General features: G+C 34.2%; 4 protein-coding genes across 5 annotated transcripts; all 4 read right to left on the bottom strand.

Annotated features, from left to right (window-relative positions):
• Window positions 1-678: 678 nt before the first annotated feature.
• On the bottom strand, window positions 679-4,717 carry LOC127248156 (choline transporter protein 1-like). The gene is made up of 10 exons (XM_051270388.1): window positions 4,365-4,717; window positions 3,615-3,976; window positions 3,386-3,531; window positions 2,989-3,172; window positions 2,829-2,902; window positions 2,472-2,585; window positions 2,049-2,405; window positions 1,463-1,723; window positions 1,160-1,387; window positions 679-1,055 (listed from the first exon to the last, which is right to left on the bottom strand). The coding sequence occupies exons 1-10, from the start codon at window positions 4,568-4,570 to the stop codon at window positions 864-866; spliced, it is 2,124 nt and encodes a 707-aa protein (XP_051126345.1). The 5' UTR covers window positions 4,571-4,717; the 3' UTR covers window positions 679-863.
• Window positions 4,718-6,825: 2,108 nt separating this feature from the next.
• LOC127247882 (vicilin-like seed storage protein At2g18540) lies at window positions 6,826-10,489 on the bottom strand. The gene is made up of 8 exons (XM_051269947.1): window positions 9,952-10,489; window positions 8,511-8,556; window positions 8,250-8,299; window positions 8,101-8,142; window positions 7,834-7,947; window positions 7,360-7,438; window positions 7,199-7,270; window positions 6,826-7,075 (listed from the first exon to the last, which is right to left on the bottom strand). Exons 1-8 carry the CDS (start codon window positions 10,440-10,442, stop codon window positions 7,028-7,030), a joined length of 942 nt encoding a protein of 313 aa, XP_051125904.1. The 5' UTR covers window positions 10,443-10,489; the 3' UTR covers window positions 6,826-7,027.
• Window positions 10,490-10,898: 409 nt separating this feature from the next.
• On the bottom strand, window positions 10,899-11,964 carry LOC127247922 (expansin-A12-like). Its single transcript, XM_051270012.1, has 3 exons — window positions 11,832-11,964; window positions 11,441-11,756; window positions 10,899-11,370 (listed from the first exon to the last, which is right to left on the bottom strand). The coding sequence occupies exons 1-3, from the start codon at window positions 11,956-11,958 to the stop codon at window positions 11,055-11,057; spliced, it is 759 nt and encodes a 252-aa protein (XP_051125969.1). The 5' UTR covers window positions 11,959-11,964; the 3' UTR covers window positions 10,899-11,054.
• A 1,821-nt stretch (window positions 11,965-13,785) lies between these two features.
• Window positions 13,786-16,319, bottom strand: LOC127247171 (E3 ubiquitin-protein ligase RMA1H1-like). Of its 2 annotated transcripts, XM_051268907.1 has the most exons (3): window positions 16,181-16,319; window positions 14,380-14,938; window positions 13,786-14,291 (listed from the first exon to the last, which is right to left on the bottom strand). In XM_051268907.1, the coding sequence occupies exons 2-3, from the start codon at window positions 14,932-14,934 to the stop codon at window positions 14,253-14,255; spliced, it is 594 nt and encodes a 197-aa protein (XP_051124864.1). In that variant the 5' UTR covers window positions 14,935-14,938; window positions 16,181-16,319; the 3' UTR covers window positions 13,786-14,252. The 2 variants fall into 2 exon arrangements, with proteins under 2 accessions (XP_051124864.1, XP_051124863.1); XM_051268906.1 differs by having other exon boundaries at window positions 13,786-14,938.
• Between the last annotated feature and the right edge of the window lie 2,766 nt (window positions 16,320-19,085).

Here is a 19,085-nt window from a genome sequence, read left to right as displayed (position 1 = left end):
GTGAAGTGTGAGACTGAACCGATCCAGTATATATATATATATATATATATAAGAAACAGAACAGACCGGTTCAACCCGGTTCAAAGCTAGACAGCTTGAATTTTGGGCGGGTCGGTTGGTTTGATATTATGGTAAATTGAGTCCGAAACGTTGCTTCTGTAATAAATCGATGTTTTTCTTTAAGTTTTGTTCGATATTGATTTTATTTCGAGAGAATATATCTTATTCGATCTTGGCATTAGTAATAACATTATCTTATATAATCGACTTATTGTGCTAAAATTATTGTGATATATAGAAGTATATAATGTGTTATATTATATATTATTAATATTTATTGTATAAATTATACTCTTCCATCCCAAATCAAAGGGTTGTTTTGGACATTTTTGTAGTAGATTAAAAATAATAGTATTTTATTATTTAATGAAAATGTGTAAGAATTTTAGATATTCTTGTTGTCGTATAGAGTAATTATATATATATATAATGAAAATAAGAAATGAATACGTTAAAACGAAACAAACAAAAAATTATAAAAATAGTATTTGAATCGATAAGGAGGTAGTATATTTTATCATCTTATATAAAGTTACCATGAGAACTATAGTGGCTGAATAGTTCTTTCTATCGTAAAAGTTAAAGACTTTTTCGAATGTAACATTTACCCTAATCTCGAGTTGCACTAAAAGGTAACTACATTTTTTGCAGTAAAAATGTAGGGAAGAAATGCATATGATTATATATATACATACAACTAGTGAGAATCCATAAGGAAAAATACTCAAATGTACACAAAATTCTTGATATTCAAGCTAAGATAGATCGGATAACCGACGACGAAGGCGTCGAAAGCGCTCGGTTCATTGCATCAGTCTCTGCTTCTCATTTTGATCATCGTCGTCAAAAGTCTGCAGCAGCAGAGGCGGAGCATATTGCGCGGCGCCTTGGTGTTCGTCCGAGTCTTGGCAGAAGGAAAGGATTATCGTGTCGACAGACATCTCCACCACTCCGAAAAAGAGGGTCGCGACAATGTAGCCAAAACACCAGCAGACCTGTACGTAAACAAAAAATGCAACAATAGTTAGCGCGCACATTTTAATTTAACCGGAGAAATCATCGAGAAGACTGTAAAAGGTTAAGTGTTTAAACGGCGAACCAGCGCGGGAAACAGAGGGGATGATATCTTGTTGTGTGAAGATTTATATTTGTACGTATCCAACATTAGGAACGCGAAGATTTCGCTCGTAAGGCTGACACAGAGCTTCCCGAGAAAGAGGATCGCATCGCCTATCACATTCACCTTTCCGATTCGAAGGATGTTGCTCATGATCAAGTCTGTCGCAATCTCGGAAGCTCTACAGAAGCCTTTTCCTGTAATCGCAATCTGGAAAAACAGAAGCCATCAAAACGAATTAAGGATGTGAAAATTCCATTGATCCCGATGTCGGAACAAACTTACCATAATATAGGCGTTACGGTTAACAGATTTGATGATGCATACAATGCATTTCAGGCAACCCTGAGACGTCCGATACATCGCCTTTTCGATCCAGCTTTGGGGCATAGAATCGACATTTTTAAGCCTACGACGAAGTCCTTCGAGTATAAATCGAATACTCTCAACGAATGACACTATTAGAGAGCCAAGAGCAACCGAGCCGAGGCTGTATCGTGCAAGCCGCTTCATCGAGGCAAAAACAGGAAGAAAGGGAATTTTCGGCTGCATTTCAAAATGTTGTGACGAATTATAGTTAATGATCGAATAACAAAGACAAAACACATAAACAGGCAGAAACGGAGAACAAATATATTCACGATTTCATATCTCTAAGTCTATTGAAATAAAATAAGAGAATACACCAAAGTGAAAACTCAACGAAGTGAAAAACTAGATTCAAGGCATATCAACACAAACGAAAAGAAACATCTAATGAGAAAATTTTTTTAAAAAAATTACGAAAACATCATAATATAATGAGATGAAGAGATCATTGTATACTAATAAACCCGAAAAATCTATAAAAATTCATTTACGATAGTCTTACCGATACTTGGCCTCTCGTCCAATAGTACGAAGCAACAGAACCGGCAATCACCGTCGAAGAGGATGCGATGAAAAATTGGGTGGCCCAATAGGCACCAAATAGGTGAAAGACGATCGCGGCAGCAATATGAGACGTGTATCGAACATTATAGCCGCAGCAACTGTCACAGTTCAGTTTCATTGCTTTGAGATCGTACGCGCAGCAATTAGCATCACAATCATTTCGTACGACGCTCCCGGAACTAAAAAGATGGAGCGCGGCGGATAACCAAAACATGTAAAATATAGCAAGAATGGCATATGGTATCACCGGAAAAATGATCAATGCTCGGACTTCTCCGATGACTTTCGCAGCAACCTAGAATAGCCAAAACTAATTAGAACAATGTAATTGAAAACAAAAAAATCATACAAAGAGCTTTACTTTGAGGACTGAGGTTGCTTTAAGGATTCGGCGGACTATAGCAATCGACGATAAGAAAGCAACGATCGTCAAAACGGTCATCGAAACAGCTGCTACTTGGAGATGATGTAGCTCCTGAACAAAGAGCAAATCCACGTAAGAATATACCAGGCTGTGTTCTTTTGTGGATTTTACATAAGGTTATTACTATTCATATTTTCTTTTCTTTTAAAAAACATCAAATCAAATAATTATTTTTTTTATATATTGTACTACAAATTTATTTTACATTCAAAATATCACATATCATCTAATGATTAACAATAAAGCCGTGGCTCAAGAATGAAAAATTTGAGATTAGTTATATGAAAAACCTACCCTCGCGGAAACGCTATAATACGGGTCGTGCTTGCCGATGATGGGTGTGACAGCATCGTCTCCAATCCATCCAGCTGAAGATAAGATAAAGTATTTACGTAAATACAAAAGCTGTTGATCGAATACGTATACAAAGAAGCGTATAAAGAAATGCGCTAACCTTTCAAATAATAAAACATGGTCACGGATACCATGAGAAGATTGAAAACAACAACGGTAATCCATGGCATTCCCGAAACAAAATAACGGATCATCAAAAGCCATAAAAGTGACAAAAATAGCGGCAAAAATCCTCCACAAACAAGCAGTACAGGCCAAGACTTTCCCACATCAGCCACATATCTCTGCGGCCAAACAGAAATCGACTCGAAATATTCAAACCTCAAATTACAGAGTATTCTACTATATTCACAACATTCCACATCCGAATTCGAATGCTGTTTGTATGCATAAAAACATATCCAACGCCAATTTATCATTCAAATTTTTTATTATTTTCAAAACAATCCGAGAAACTTCCAAAACACAACTAAACAAACCCTTATGATTTATCTAACCTTAAGAACCGACGATCGGGAGTTAATCGATTTGTGGATAGATTTATCGATCGAAATATCCTCCACGACTTTAACTCCGCCCGTCACCTCCCAATGCTTCATAGATACATTCGATGCACGCGCAATTAACTGACAGGTCCAATAAACTGACAAACAGTAGGTTGAATCAGCGATGACTCTCGTTTAAACAATACGGCTTTTGAGATATTTAATTCTTACAATAACTTACCATTGACACTGGGAAATATTACAGGATAGCAAGGACCCTGAAGCTGAAGAGAAGTGTTCCTGAGCTCAGGTGTAAGGTCTGCAAAATAATTGTAATTTCGATCGATCCATTCGCCGATCTTGAGACGAACTTCGCCATCGGGATAATCGCAGACCCAATTCAGTGAGTCCTCCTCAGAAGGGACAGGACAGCTCATTAAGCAAATACTTCGGGCACTGGAGAGATGGAATTTGGTGTCCTTCACGCCTGTTTGGTAAACCTCGTTAGGGTTCATGAAATATCTTAGCTGCAATTGTCGGAGATCGGGATTGGCGTGCTTGTCGCCGCAGACATTGCCTTTGTAGTCTAGACTGTAGGTTAGTCTGCAATACATCGATATATATATATTTATATATGTATGTATGTATGTATAAACAAGCAAATTAACAGCTACAGAATCAGAGTTCAATCGATACATAGCAAATAAGCAATAATTCAGACAATCCAGGAAGAATCCTGCCCTAATCCAGACATAAAAATCTCCCACATTCCTCATTCCCTAAATTGCTGCGCCTGTCCAAACACGACAACCTAATTCACACAAAATTGGGGAAGCCATGTATGTCTACAACCTAAATTTCGACAATTCAACAATGAGCACTCGGAAACAGATCGAGAGACCACAAAAATCGCAGAACTGACACATCTCTTACACAAATCAAATTAGAAACAAATAAATAAAAATGCAAGCAGAGTTTTCAATTAACTCACCTCAACGGGTCTCCCCGGTTGAAACCGAAGCTGGAATTGACAATCATTGCAACCCAGAAGGCCACAAACAGTACGAGGAACACTACATCCCGACACTTCCTGTTGTGCTTTATGACATCATTGATTCCCCCCTTCGTCGTCCCGCCGTCTGCACCGTCGGACGAGGGGTACCTCCCCAGCACTGGCCTCAACGGCCCTTCGCTCATCTTCCTCGAGAGACAGACGGACAGACAGACAGTGGCAGCAGAGATAGAGACAGCAAATGTGGGTGTGCGGAAGGAAGAATGAAATAAAAATTAAGATCGAGAGAGGCAAAGGCAAGTGGGAAAAGGCAGAGAGGAATGGACAAAAAAAGAAGAAGAAAAACAGGGAAGGGTTTATGGGGTATATCGAATATTTAATTAATATTTAAAATCTTGTAATAAAAATAATATTTACCTAAAGCAGCTTTATTTAGTACAAACAAAGGACCGTTTAATACGTATGTCTGAATAATTTCAGGAATCCAATACTCCAGGTGGCGGGGCCCACTTTCACTTTATTTTTATAATTTTAGTATTTATTATTTTTGTATATATATATATACTGATTGGACAAATGGACCGGCGGCTTTGTGGATATGTGAAATAAACCAAAATGTGGAAAGTAAATAATGTAATGACTATATTTAGGAAATTTGTTTTATTTAGAAAAATATAGAATGTATACATATGTTTTATGGTAATTATGTTAAATTAATTATAGTAAACATGGGTGGATCAAATTCAAATGCTGATTTTTTAAATGATTAGGACTCTGTATAAGTAAAAGTTGTGGAAGAATTGGACTTTTGTTTACAATTACTTTTGGAATTCTTTACACCATTTAAATTTTTTTTTTGGAAAAAAACAAACTATCATATTAAATATATATTTTTTATATATAAAATATCATCCAAACAAGTACAACCATTTTCAATTTTTCAATTTTTTAATTTTAAAAACTCTAACAAGTCTCTTGATTAAATATTGAAATTTCGAAAAAAATTAAAATTAAATATTTTGTGTGATATTTTGTTAGAATAAAAGAATATTGTAATGCATCCCTTCGTCTTACAAAAAAATGCTTAAAATTTTTTTGCACTAGTTTCAATGTGTAGAATTTTGATTGAAATTTTTTTGATACTTTTTACCTTTTTATAGTAAAAAATATGATTATAATAATATTTTTTTACTACAAAAAATAAAATAAGAATATACTTAAAGACAAACAAAAAACAAAATTAAACATTTTCTTAAAAGATTGAGAGATTAGTGTTTCTTATATATATATATATATATATATATAACGAAAAAGCTCCAAGTATCATGTATAAAATGACCAATACAGAAGAATTAACCTGAATGTGAGAAAAACTCTAAACTACTATATATTATTGTTGAAAATTACACACATATATATATATAAATAAAAGAGTGAAAAATAAACCTGGAATATAAAGTATAAAATCCTAAATAAATAAAAAAAATTGCAAAAAATGAGATAAAGAGTAAAAAGTGAAAATAATAATAAAGATATCTCTTAATTCCCCCTACAAAGTTTTCTTTAATATTCTTGTAACTCTAGTCTCTTTGCCTCCTTCACTTCATTTAACGAACTAATCTCCTTTTAATTCCATTACTTTCAATTTTTATATAAAATATCATATTTAGTAACTATTTTATTAAAATATAAAACAAACAATCAATTTTTTTTTCATTCAAAATAATTAATCACATTACTAACATGAAAATGTAGATGTGTTTGTAGCAATTCTACTTTTTTGTATAGAACAAGCACATATGCATAAATTGTTTGATTATACTGCCCCTTTTTAAATATTTTAAAAGATAATTTTCTTAAGTCAAAAGTCATCAACAGAATAAAAGCGGCCACTTTGTTAATGGCTCTCTCCTATCCCATCAATATGTCAATGAGCTGTGTAAGTTTTAAGGGGGGACCCACTTTTGTTATTACTAATATTTTATCAAATAGTATAAATTGAATGCATATGGATTATATTAAACTTAGTAAATCTTATCAATTAGAGAAGAATGATTAATGATTTACCCGACTTTCGAATTTTGTTTGCTATACATTTATCTAATGTAATTTATTTTGTCAGATTTAATTTGTAAATTACTAAATTCGATCCAAGATCGCATAAATCGTAGTAGTGCAATTATGTTGTTAGCGTGGTACAGTTTGATATATAAATTCACATTTCTGGCACGAAATTCCACTTACATATACTCCATTTGGTGTCATCAACATCAACCTGTAAAGGTTCATTGGGAAGCGTTATTCCTACCGTCCCAAATTTCTCTGTGTTTTCCGTTATTTCTCTTATCTCTCTCTTGACTCTCTTTCTCTCTCTATATATATATATGTGTGTGTGTGTGTGCGCGTGTGGAGAGTGGATCTGGAATGGATAAGAAGAGTATGAGAGGATGCCGTTTCTTCTTGTCTTGTTTGTACTTTCTAGGGGAACGTAGAAGTGAGACAACACTGCTATCTGTAGTAACAACAGTATGTAGTAATATGTAAATGTAATGATAATCTTGCCGCCCAAATTTTCTCAACTACTTAACCTCCTCTAGTCATTGTCTGTGTTCCTCGCCCAACCAACACGGAAGGAACTCTTCTTACATGGCCACATCTGGATCCAGCCTTCGTTGAATAGCCGCAGCGGCCTGCCCGACACCATTACAACAACACTTGATGGTTAGCGCCAAGACGGCAATGGCAATGGCAATGGCAATGAGTCCACAACCATATATATACATATATATATATACTTTTATCTATACTCTCACCTCAAAGTTACCGAGCTTGTATTGGTAAGCCATCTCTTCCCGGAGTTGAGCTTGCTCTTTCATAGCTTGAGCCTGCCAAAACCACAACAAATTAACTCACAATAAAACAGAACAAATCAATAATAGTAAGAAGAAAAAGGAGTTTCTGTTTGCACGGCTACCATTCCACTCTGCATCGATCGCTTCAATTCCTCCACCTGATGTGCCTTTTGTCGTTCACGTTCTTGAAGCAGTTCTTGCCTGTAAAATGGATGCATACAACAAAGATCAGTTCTTGAAGCAATTCCTTCAAAATTTTCACATGGAAAGATGGGTCTCCTAGCTTTCACTCTAAATCATTATCAGCCTCGTCTTTATCCATACCTTAGGATCAATTTTTTTAAGCTACAAAGTGCGTGATCTGGAGGATTAGATTCTCAAAATTCCACTAGACATTACACATATCTACGAATAAATTGTAACAATCACTTAACAAGGTCTTATGTTGTTTCTACCATGCAAATTCTAACAGCCCTGAAATAGTGGGAGATATAGAATCCGACAATAGATGCCTTTCGTCCAAGAAAGGATGGTATTCCAAAATGAATGGGTTGGTAACAGGAAAAATGTAAAATTCATTGGCAAGGCATAGTTACCTTCTCTGTTCTTCATCATTAAATACAGTTCGTTCTGACTGCGCAACTTTAGTAACTCCCTTCTTCATTTCCTTCTCCATTTTACGCTGGTAATAAGCATCCAGATTGTAATACCTGCAACCGCAAAAATAAACATATTTGTTAGAAACAAGACTCTCTCCCCATCCAGTTTCAATGAACACTCTTCAAAGTTTGGGCAAATTACTGTGTATCTGTCTGTGAATTTAATCGACACCGAATATAATCAGCATAAGACAGAGGACTAACTTTTTAGATGGAAAAGTGGCTGTGTTATGATCTTCCATGAAGCTGCATTTCACAACCAACAGAGCATCTTAATATTGAATTATGGACCAAATTTCCAGGCATTGTAATTTAACTGATATCAATTAGAAGAGTCTTATATAGTTAATTACTCTTTGAACAGTTGCTTCTCTTCCCAATTAGGGAGACTTTCCAGGTTGACCTGCAAATCGAATATTTCAATCATTAGTTGGATTCTTAAAACTCTCCTTGTGAATGATACATATTGGCCACCCCCACACTCTCAAAAAAAGAGTAAGATGGATGCATAAAAACATTTGTTTTAAATTTTAATAGAAATCCAAGTTTACGTAAAAAGAAAATGTGCTAAATTAAAATGCACAAACTCAACCAAGTTCATCAAAATAATATACCTGTTTCACTTCTGCTAGCCATGCAGTAAACTCAGGCCGTTTGTTCCTGCATAAAGCCAAGATAGTTAAAAAGATGACAAAAGCACTAATTCAGATCACAGCAGTGATTGAAACGATTCCACAGAGAAACAAGTCCACTACATTTCCCCTGCAGAGATATAACTACATAAAGATATATTCCATTGAACTTTAGTATCATGATCGTGGCTAAATTTGATTTTCACGAAAACATCACCTCAACTTTCCCTACTCAAAGCACCTAAAGTGTTGGATTAAATTGATTTCGTTGAGCACTGGTGGTGTACTAAATGAAATCGATTCGCATATGCGCTGGACCACGAATAGTAGCCTGGATCTGCAGAAAGCACCTTACTATTTTTTTGGAATGGCAGCTCTATAAAAACCTAAAATCATATAACACAATAATCCTATACCGACTTGAAACCATAACAATCAGACTTCTCATCTAGAAGATGAACTAATATAAACAGAATAAATAAATCAGAAATAACAACATCATCCCAGAACAAGGCCCTCTGGACATAATAAACACAAGATGAAACCTAATAGAAAAGTGAAAGTACCATGCAAGTACACAATCTAATGCCTTTGTTAAGATGAGAACTATTATCCCTAGGGGACAAAACCCCGAAGCCAATACCCAGCATATAAGACTCCGGGCGACCAAAATCTACATGCCAAAAATGCGTGCCCTTCTAACCATATGATCAAAAAAATCCTTGGGCCATGGTAGAGAGAATCATTAGTTTGGGTTGGGGCAGTAAATCCAAAAACCAAAGCACAAAGCATATCATTTTTCAATCTTCGACCAAAGATCATTGCGAAGTTCTGAAATAGGACCAAATGCTATGAAAGATACAGATCAACGAGACGAGATGGTGGCAACATCTAAATAATTTACAGGGAAGAACGCTAAACAAGTAGAAAGGCCTACCGGAGGAGAAACGGATATATTTGTTCGACAGATACCCAAACCAAGTAGGGGCATTACAATGCCAACACAGAAACAGTTGCTAAGCCTCCCAAACTCATACGAAACTCTGACTACTCTATCCATAGTTAAAAATCACAATACTTCCCACTGTTATATCGGCATCAAGGAACCAGCTTCTGCTGAAATTACTACTTAAAATTCGATATTGTATTGACATAAGCAACTAGCCCACTGCATAAAGCAACTTAATTTGATACAAACATCAAACAAGAACAACCTCGCTACGTGTACTAATCTTCATAGTTAGTCAAATTATTGCCCGAAGATCTGAGAACAATGCCCACATTAAAGCAGGAAACATAGGAGTGTAAGGTCATTCGAAATCATGTAAAAATCCTAACATTGCCTGTTGTGGGAAAGAAATCAAGCTGCAGAAACCACCAATTTATAGTTGCAACCATTTTTGGCATAAATTGAAAGACGCACCACATATCGGTTTCTCTGATAATCCCGTACTTCCCCCACGAATTGGTGACGGCGCCTGTCTTCCCCTTCTCAGTCTCTTTCTTCTTGTCCTTCCTTTTTCTCCTCTTCTTCTCTTCTTTTCGTTTCCTCTTCTTGTCCTTCTCCTTCTCCCTCCTTCGTTTTTCCCTCTTCTCCTCTCTCCTCTTCCGCTCTTTCCTCCGCCGCCGCCTCTCCTCCTCCGAATCCGAGTCCTCAGAATACTCCGAATCGGAAGAGCCGTCATCAGACTCAGATTCAGACGACAACGAGTCAGAGTCCCTTTCGCTCGAGCGTCTCCTCCTAGGGCTTTTGCTCTTCTTGTGCTTGCTTCTTTTTCTGCGGGATTCCTTCTCCTCCTCCTCCTCGTCGGCGTCGGAATTCGAATCGGGGTCAGGCTCTAATTCTGATTTGGATTTACTCCGATGACGCTTCGCACCGTTGTCGTGCTCTCCTCCGTTCCGATCCTTGGCCATCTCCGATGCCGGGTGAAAAGTGCAGAAGGGTTCCAAGCGAGTAGCGCGACATATATACTGAATTGTTGCTGTAGCGACTCTTAAACTCGCACATTAGAGAGACGCATATATTTTGAAAAAACGTGTTACTTTTTCTATAGCATAAATGTCAATCACGTTAACCAGCTGTAATCTCACTTATAATTATATATCTTTTTTATTTAAAATGTAAAAGCTTTAAATTTAAATATAGCATTCCTCAAAACAAATCACGGCCCAAACCCAATGAATATACACACTGCTTAAACAATACACTTTTGGTGCTATTTATTTTTTTAAAAAAAATATATATTTTTTCTTTTACAAAATATTAAATTAAATGTTAATTTTTTAGTTTTTTCAAATTTTCAAATTTTCAAAAATTTTCAAAAATCCTTATCTAAACAAACTCATAGATATATTTACCCAATTGTCGAAACATTACATCAACAACTAACCATACAAATTGGTGGAAATCATAACAATCACTTGTATAAGGAAATATACAATAAGAAATCGCAACCCATTCATGAACCATTGCAAAAAGTGCTGGATCATATAAATTAATAAATATAATAATAATAATAATAATAATTAAGAGAACTGATTAGAGGAGGCAAAAGTCTGTCCAAAGTTCCATGAAGAAGGGACAACGTGGAGGAAGTCGAGGGTGCTGCCGCCCGCCAGACTCACCCTAAACGACAGCGTTTTGCTGTGGACCTCCACGCCGCCCGTGATCTGCCAATTGGCCCCCCAATTTCGGCTCATGGGGGCCCAGGCCCCCGAGCCGGACCGAACCCACGCCGACCTGACCTCACCACTCCCCCCGACGTTTGAGATCATCACCATGTTGAAGTTGGCCTGCCCCTTGAGCGTGAACCTCACTCCCCCTCTTCTCCGACACGTCACTCTAAATTCAATTAATTAATAATTATATATTCAAATTTTAATTTCAAAATATTTGATTATTAATTACTGACCTTGTGTAGAGTACAGGGACGATGCCTTCGGGGCCGGGGCGAGCAATTTGGAGGAAGGCCGGCGTCGACATGTCGAAGTGGTGGTTGGGGGGGTCGCACCACCCGCCGCGGTGGTTCGCCGGGCAGAAGTTCGTGGCGGTCACCGTCACGGAGGCGGCGCGTGGCGGGAGGCACCACTGGGGGTCGAGCTTCCTGTCGCACGCAACAAGGTAGCAGGCGCCGCACGCCTCCCCGTTTCTGAACAACGCGCCGCTCACCGCCGCCGTGTTCTGCCCGAACCCGGCGGCGTACGTATTCTCGTACCCGCAAGCTCCACCTGACCGGACCACCACGACATTGGTACACAATTCAATTAATTAATTACCTGCCATAAATATAATTAATTAATTACCAAGGGTGGGCCCACCACCATAGAAAGTGGCACGAGCGTGGATCCACGTCACCCTGTGGGCCCTCACCAAACTATCCACAAATATCCCAAAGAGCAGAACCCTTGATAGTAATCTAGCTGCAGCCATGTTATGTTTATGCATGTAATTACGTAAGTTAACTACTGAGGCCAGACCACATCCTACGTACGTGACATTTATAGAAACTTTTTTGCAGAATGAATATATGTAAATAATTAATAATAGTATATGTACGCGTTTGTGTTTGTGTGGCGGTGATGAAAAAAAAAAAAAAGATAATTAATTAATAAATTTCTACGCGTTTAATTTAATTTGTTCATTTTCCTCATGAGATGTACGGAAGAGAGTAGTACGTAATGTAATGACATGCCATTCTAATTTATTATTCTATGAATTATTATGATTATTATTATTATTTTATTATTATTATTATTATTATTATTATTATTATTATTATTATTATTATTCGGGGACAATAAGAAAGCAGCGGCATGTGAGTCAGTTTTATAAATTTCCACCCTAGCTCCTTAAATAATCTGTCGGTGATTCTAAAATTTCCCTTTCCTAAAATATAAAAAAATTAATAGTGTGTTCTTCGTCAACTAACCCTATTAGATATATATATATATATATGTATATATTCGTAATTTGAATGGAGGATGATAAGATGTTTGATACTCCCTACATATTATGAAATTAATTAATTAATTAAATGACGGGGGTGTATTTTCCTCTTTATATTTTTAGTTCTGAGAATTAGTGTATGAAAAGGATATGTATAATATATGGATAATGGACACCCGAGAGGCAACTCTGGGCAACATGCATGCATGCAGGCCGTCCTTTTAAAGTTTCAGGCAAAATAATAATTATTTCCTTATATATTGTTTTCGTTTTTATTTTTATGTATACAATAAATATATTTTTTTTAAAAACAAAAAAAATCATAGTCAGACCCGTATGTTTTCACAAAATATATATATTTCACATTTAATCCCACTAACCAAAAAAAGAAAACAAAGGATACTAACATCTATAAAGTTAAGTTTGGTATAGAAAATACAATTCCAGAAAAATAATAATAGTAAGAGCAGCTCTAACCCAGTTGTGTGGGAGGGGCTTTAACCCACTTCCAAATTTTCCTTATTTTTTCAATTCACTCCATTTTCTGAGTAGAGTTTGTGTGATGTTTTGTGGTATTTTTGTTATTTTTTAAAGTACATTGTGTAATTTTATTTTTTTAAAAATAATGTATAATTCTATTTTTTTAAAGTGATATATAATTTTACCTTTCAAAAAGTGATATATAAATTATATATATATTTGGATTATATTGTAAAAATAAATTAAAGTTATGGCATAATTAAAATAATATAAAAGAAGAATAAGTAGGAAATATACTTTTTAAAGTGAAAAATTGAAAATAATTTGAATAAAATTACACATTTTTAGTATAGCTACCGCAAAAATAAAGTAATGAGTTGGAGATGGTGTAAATAATTGTGTGGTTTGAGTATTATTTATATTAATTATAATTAAATATCTATATAATTTTATTTATTTGTATTATATAAAATTACATATATATTTGTATATATTATATTAAATTATTGTTACTGAAAATATTAAGCAATTAATTTCTTCCGTGCAGCGCGGCCGTGCACGGCGATTTGTAATTTTCTATTTGAAAAATCAATCAAATCCTATAGACCTACACTTCAAATTTTGTCTCGTATATTTCGGTCGGTTTAGTGTCTTTTTTGCACTAAATAGTCCTAACACAATAAAAATTTCCCAAACTATGTGCCAAAGGAACACACATTTATGTGGTAATTGATGTGTACAAATTTTGAAAAAAAAAAAAAAAAATGCAGGAAAGAAAATATTGCTTGACAAAGAAGAAATAAGCAACGAAAAGTAACACAAAACTAAACCAAAATGTCTCTGCATATACCTCAAACCACACATCAACCATTCTTAAAATGCACACCAATTTTCACACGTAAAAACTTCCAATACAACATTTCGATTTGGCCAAGAAAGAAGATACATACACCTACAGAAAACACCTAAAAAGAACCCGAAAACAACGCATATGCAGCCTATCAGTTTATATAAACATAAAATTAAAAAAAACAGTTGCAAAACAACCTGATCGATAGACGAGATCACACGGCTAAACCAAGATGATAAACAGCAAGACAGAGAGCTTCATATAGCCCAACCAAACGGCGCTGTGTATAAAACAAACGAACATTATGAAGCTAGAAGGGTGTCGAAATCTATACAGAGGTGTACAAAACAGGGGAGAATCTAAAACAGAATAAGGCACAAAATGAGGCAGCAGAGCAGAAAGATCGAAACTCTGTTAAGCGACTTATCCAACTCCATTTCTTGCCTTCTCAACCTCGGACTGCCATGGCCATTGCCATTTCCATTTCCTGGGATAAGGTAAGAATTCGAATAAGGAGAAGCTAATAAGCTCGTATCTGACCTCCCAAACATTCTAGCAAACACCATTTCACCAACCATGTTAATCGTAGGGCTGCTGAAACTCGTCGTTGTGGAGGCTCCGAATGTAGGAGGAGGCATGGTTGAAATGTAGCTGCCAAACGGGTGGTTGGAAAAGTACTGCTGTTGATGAAACGACCGGTGCTGATTCGAGTGAGAATTCCTCGATGTTGTAGCAGATAACAAGGCATTTGAACCAGGTGCCTGTGGCCTCTGAGGTATGGCCAAGTCCATTTGAGGTTTCGCGGCTTCAGATTCGCACGACCCTCCGCCATAGAGAGGTACAAGTGACGACTCAGAGATGTACGCCTTACAAACAGGGCATTTAGGCCGGGTGTCTGAATCGAACGAGGAGTTCTGAACCTGAAGCCATTTGTAAATGCACGGCCAACAAAACAAGTGTCCACAAAGAGTGACCACAGGATCACGAGATGATTCTAAACATATGTTGCAATCGAAACACCCGCTTAAGTTTTCTACAACAGCGGCTGACTGTGATGATACTGAACTCCATTTTTGCTTATTTGAGACATCCCCATCTGATTCAAATCCAAAGTTTTGCCGCAAAGCCATATAACTGGAGGAAGGGAGGCACGGTACTTAAACATTAGGCGTGGAGAAAGAAACTACTTAGAAAGAAATTGACAGCTTTCATGCTCGTATAAAACATATAACATCCGGATTTGAGTTTTTCATAACAAGGGAAGCCATTAGTAAATAGTGAGATCGGAAATAACTATGGTGTTTTCAGCTTGTTGCTAAAAAATAATAACTTCAGTACTTTAGAGGGTCAAATTTTCACATTCAACATATCATATTGGATGAAGAATTTTTATAACTTTCATATAACTTTAAAAAATAACTATTACATATCTCCAAACTTTCATAACCCTACAAGTTCAACGTTCAAACTCCATACTCTTAACAATCATACCAATTTCAAACTGTTTTCTTTGAAGAGCTATTTACCAAAATCATAAATATATACATAAAATAAGATTTAAGGAAATTCAGCAGAAAGTAATAGTTAGTGAAAAATGAAAATAATCTGAGACTACAGCTACCAATATCTCTCCTATTCTGATCATTTCACTTAACAATTTTCAAGAAATTCCCAAACTACAAAACAGGGTAGTCACCAGTTTTAACGAACTACTTTTCTTGAAGAAGTAGTTCACCAAAATCTCAACATATAAAGTCACACCTAACAGATAAAAACAAATTTCGCACAGAACAACGAAGACACAAGAAGATCCGACTCTCTGATGTAAAATACAATGTTTTGCATAGATAGTTTCAGAATAATTTCTTGGGTTAAATCCAAGAGAACCAAACGAACTTTTAGGCAAGAAAAATCACATCAGACAGCTGGAATAAGAAACAATGATAAATAAATTACTAACAGCCAATCCCAATTCCCAAAGGAAGATGAATTTGAAAAGAGAACGTATCCATAAACGACAAACCAAAGCAATCTCAACCCCACGCCAAAGTACTGAACGCAATATTCAAAGAACCTAAAATCAACTCAACCTAGAATTGTGAATTATACATCGATGGAAAAGTTGTCACGTCAATCCATCACCTCCTCCATCATCATTCCAAACGCACAATAACAAAATCAAATTACTGAAAATGCAAAAAAGTAAACAAACAACGAAATATTTTTGATCTAAAACTGCGTAATCAACCCCCAGAACAGATCATCAACAAGCTAATTTCATATTCCAGACGCACAAAACATAATCACACAAAAATTCACGCAACAATTTTTCATAATGTCGAATCAAAAAAAAAAAAAAAGGAGCGAGAAACATACCAACAGGAAAATTAACGAGCGCAGGAGCAAGAACGAGACCGAAAATGAAAAGAGATTTGAATATTGAGGAAGAAATGCTGTGGTGGAGAGCGAAGAGAGGAAACACGAGATAGGAATGAGGCGATGAACTACAAATGGAAGTGATGAGGAGTGCGGAATGAAAATTTCGGAGCCGTATTTATATACGCGCGCTCGCACACGCGCTTCACGCAAGACAAATGTTCTTATTACTTATATTGCCGGTTTGACTGCACAACACGCGCCTCAGGATCCTCACTGTGTTTTCATTATTGCAACTCAATTAAAGGCTTTTAATTGGAAAGTCGTTTTTATTTCAAATTTCCTTTTTCTTTTAATAATAATATTTATTTAAATTTTTAATAAATTAAAAAAAATAGCTGTACTTCTTTCCTTGTCTATGTACGATTAGATATACAACATTTTTTTAAGTAACCTATTTAATAAATACTTTAAAAAATATGTTAATAAAAATAATTAAGTTACAATATAAATTATTATGGATAAGATTAAAATAGTTAATTATTATAATTAAATTGTAATAATAAATAATATAATTTAAAATATAGTTAAATTACAATCCTTTTTTGAAAAAAAGTTACCATAAGAAATTTATTTGGTACAAATTAAGATGGCAATACAGAGAGAAAATGTGAGAGATAATAAGTAATATTTTAATAATAAGTAAAAATATTTAGATAAATTTGTTATTACAAAGTAAAGAATTTGTATTAAATGTTGATGATATATTTGTAATTTATATTAAAATAATGATGTTTTATTTTGTTTCTATTTTTTTTTTTGAATTTTTGTTATTAATTGTTTTAAATTGTGAAAGTAATACTAAAATACTCTTTTCTTTTCGTCCCATCTAAATGTCATTTGAAATTTTGTAATAAATTAAAATTTAATAATATTTTATTAGTAAGTAGATATATATAAAATTATTTTAATATTGTTGTCATTATTTTATATATAAATTAATTATATATGTAACAATATGCTTATAATTTATGTAAAAGTTAAATGATATTTACTACTCTCTCCCTTCTACATAATATATTCATATTTTATATTTTAATCAATCTCATATGATTTGTCTTTTTTAAACAAATATATAATTATATATTTTAATCATATTTTAAATTTTATAATTTATAATTTAATTTTTAATTTTAATTAAAATATTTAGTTATTTTAATTTTAATATATAATTATTTTTATTAATATATATCTTAATTATTTAATTTTTATTTTACCTAAATTCATATATTTGCGGTAATATAGACAAAAAAAAAAAAAACTATAACGGATGGAATATAATATAAAGTGTACGTTTTTAATGAACAAATGAAAATGGTTAAAAAGTATTTTTGAACTGGACTAATGCAATATTTTTTTATGTTTTAGATAAATTATGAAAAATTATTTGTTACTGGAAATTATAGATGCATTTGGCTGTGGGTTTTTCTTGGTTTTATTATATTATTTTAACAAAAATATTAAATTAAAATTTTTTTTATTTTTTTTATATTATACTAAAATTTAATTGAGAAAAAAATTAAAAGTAGTCTCATTGAAAGTAAAAATAATTAATTTTATTCCCTATATAAAGACTCATCAATTTTGGTCCTGTTATAAATAATTTTAGTATTCTTCAATCTCACCGTTAAAAACCTAACGGAAAAAGTTGTCGTAAACGTAACGGACCAAACGAAAATATAAATTGTATACTTTTTAGTGGAACAAATAAAAATGATAAAAATAAAATACTTTCAATTCCACAAATGCAGTATATTTTATGTTTTAGATAATTTATGAGATAATTATTTTTTATTGAAAATTATTGGTGCATTTGGTTGTAGGTTTTTCTTGGTTTAATTATACTATTCACAAATTTTTAAAAAGAAAAATTAAATCAAAATATATATTTTTATTTTTTTATATTATACTAAAGTTTAATTAGGAAAAAATCAAAAGTATCCCATTGAAAGTAAAAACAATTGATTTCAATCACAATAATAATAAAAAAAAGATATCATCAATTTTGTTTCTGTTATAAATAATTCTAGTCACTTTAATTTGATCCTTTTAAAAACATAATAATAATAAAAAAAATTGACGTGAACGTATCGGACCAGATGTGGTATCTAATCTGGATTGAACATGATCGTATTTGAGTATTCAAAAATATTCTCACCAAAACCAAACACACACGGTCGTACTTTATAAAAACACAAACATATGTTGTACTGGATGAATGTTGTATGTTGTATGTTGTAGTATATAATTCATTTTTCATTTTTACTTTATTCATTGTCTTAGTTAATTTGAGATCTTTTAATCAATCTCCTCTACCTATATCGGCCAAAGTTTTTTCTCGGTGATTATTGTTGGTGATACCAACAACTACACCGCCGGCATTTAAATTAGTCTTGATAACCATCTTCATCCAAATCCTTCCGACCCACCGCCATAATCGCTTCTCATCCTCCCCGATTTGTTGCGGCAGCCGCAAGTAAAAATGATACCCCATGGATACAAAGCTCCACAACATTTTCTGATGGCTGATGAACAATAAAAATTGCGATTGGGTATAGGAGAGGTTCTTAGTCGCTCCCAACTACTCCACTACTTTCACCATGACGATGACGATGATGCTTCCTTCTTCCCCAATTTCAAAATTTTGCTCTACATCAATTGCCGCCGCTACTATTTACATGAATGGGTGGGACAACGTCACAGATGAAGGATTTCAATCGAACAAACTTTTATAAAACATGGTTGTGTATATTTTGTTTTGGTGAGAATACTTTTGAATACTCATACATGACCGTGTTCAATTCAGATCAGATGCGACATCTATTTGGCTTTTTACGTGGCATTT

The sequence above is a fragment of the Andrographis paniculata genome, unplaced genomic scaffold (genome assembly GCF_009805555.1).
Source record: "Andrographis paniculata isolate CXL003 unplaced genomic scaffold, ASM980555v1 Contig32END, whole genome shotgun sequence".
NCBI classification, from domain to species: domain Eukaryota; kingdom Viridiplantae; phylum Streptophyta; class Magnoliopsida; order Lamiales; family Acanthaceae; genus Andrographis; species Andrographis paniculata.
This window is presented reverse-complemented; position numbering and strand designations above follow the sequence as displayed.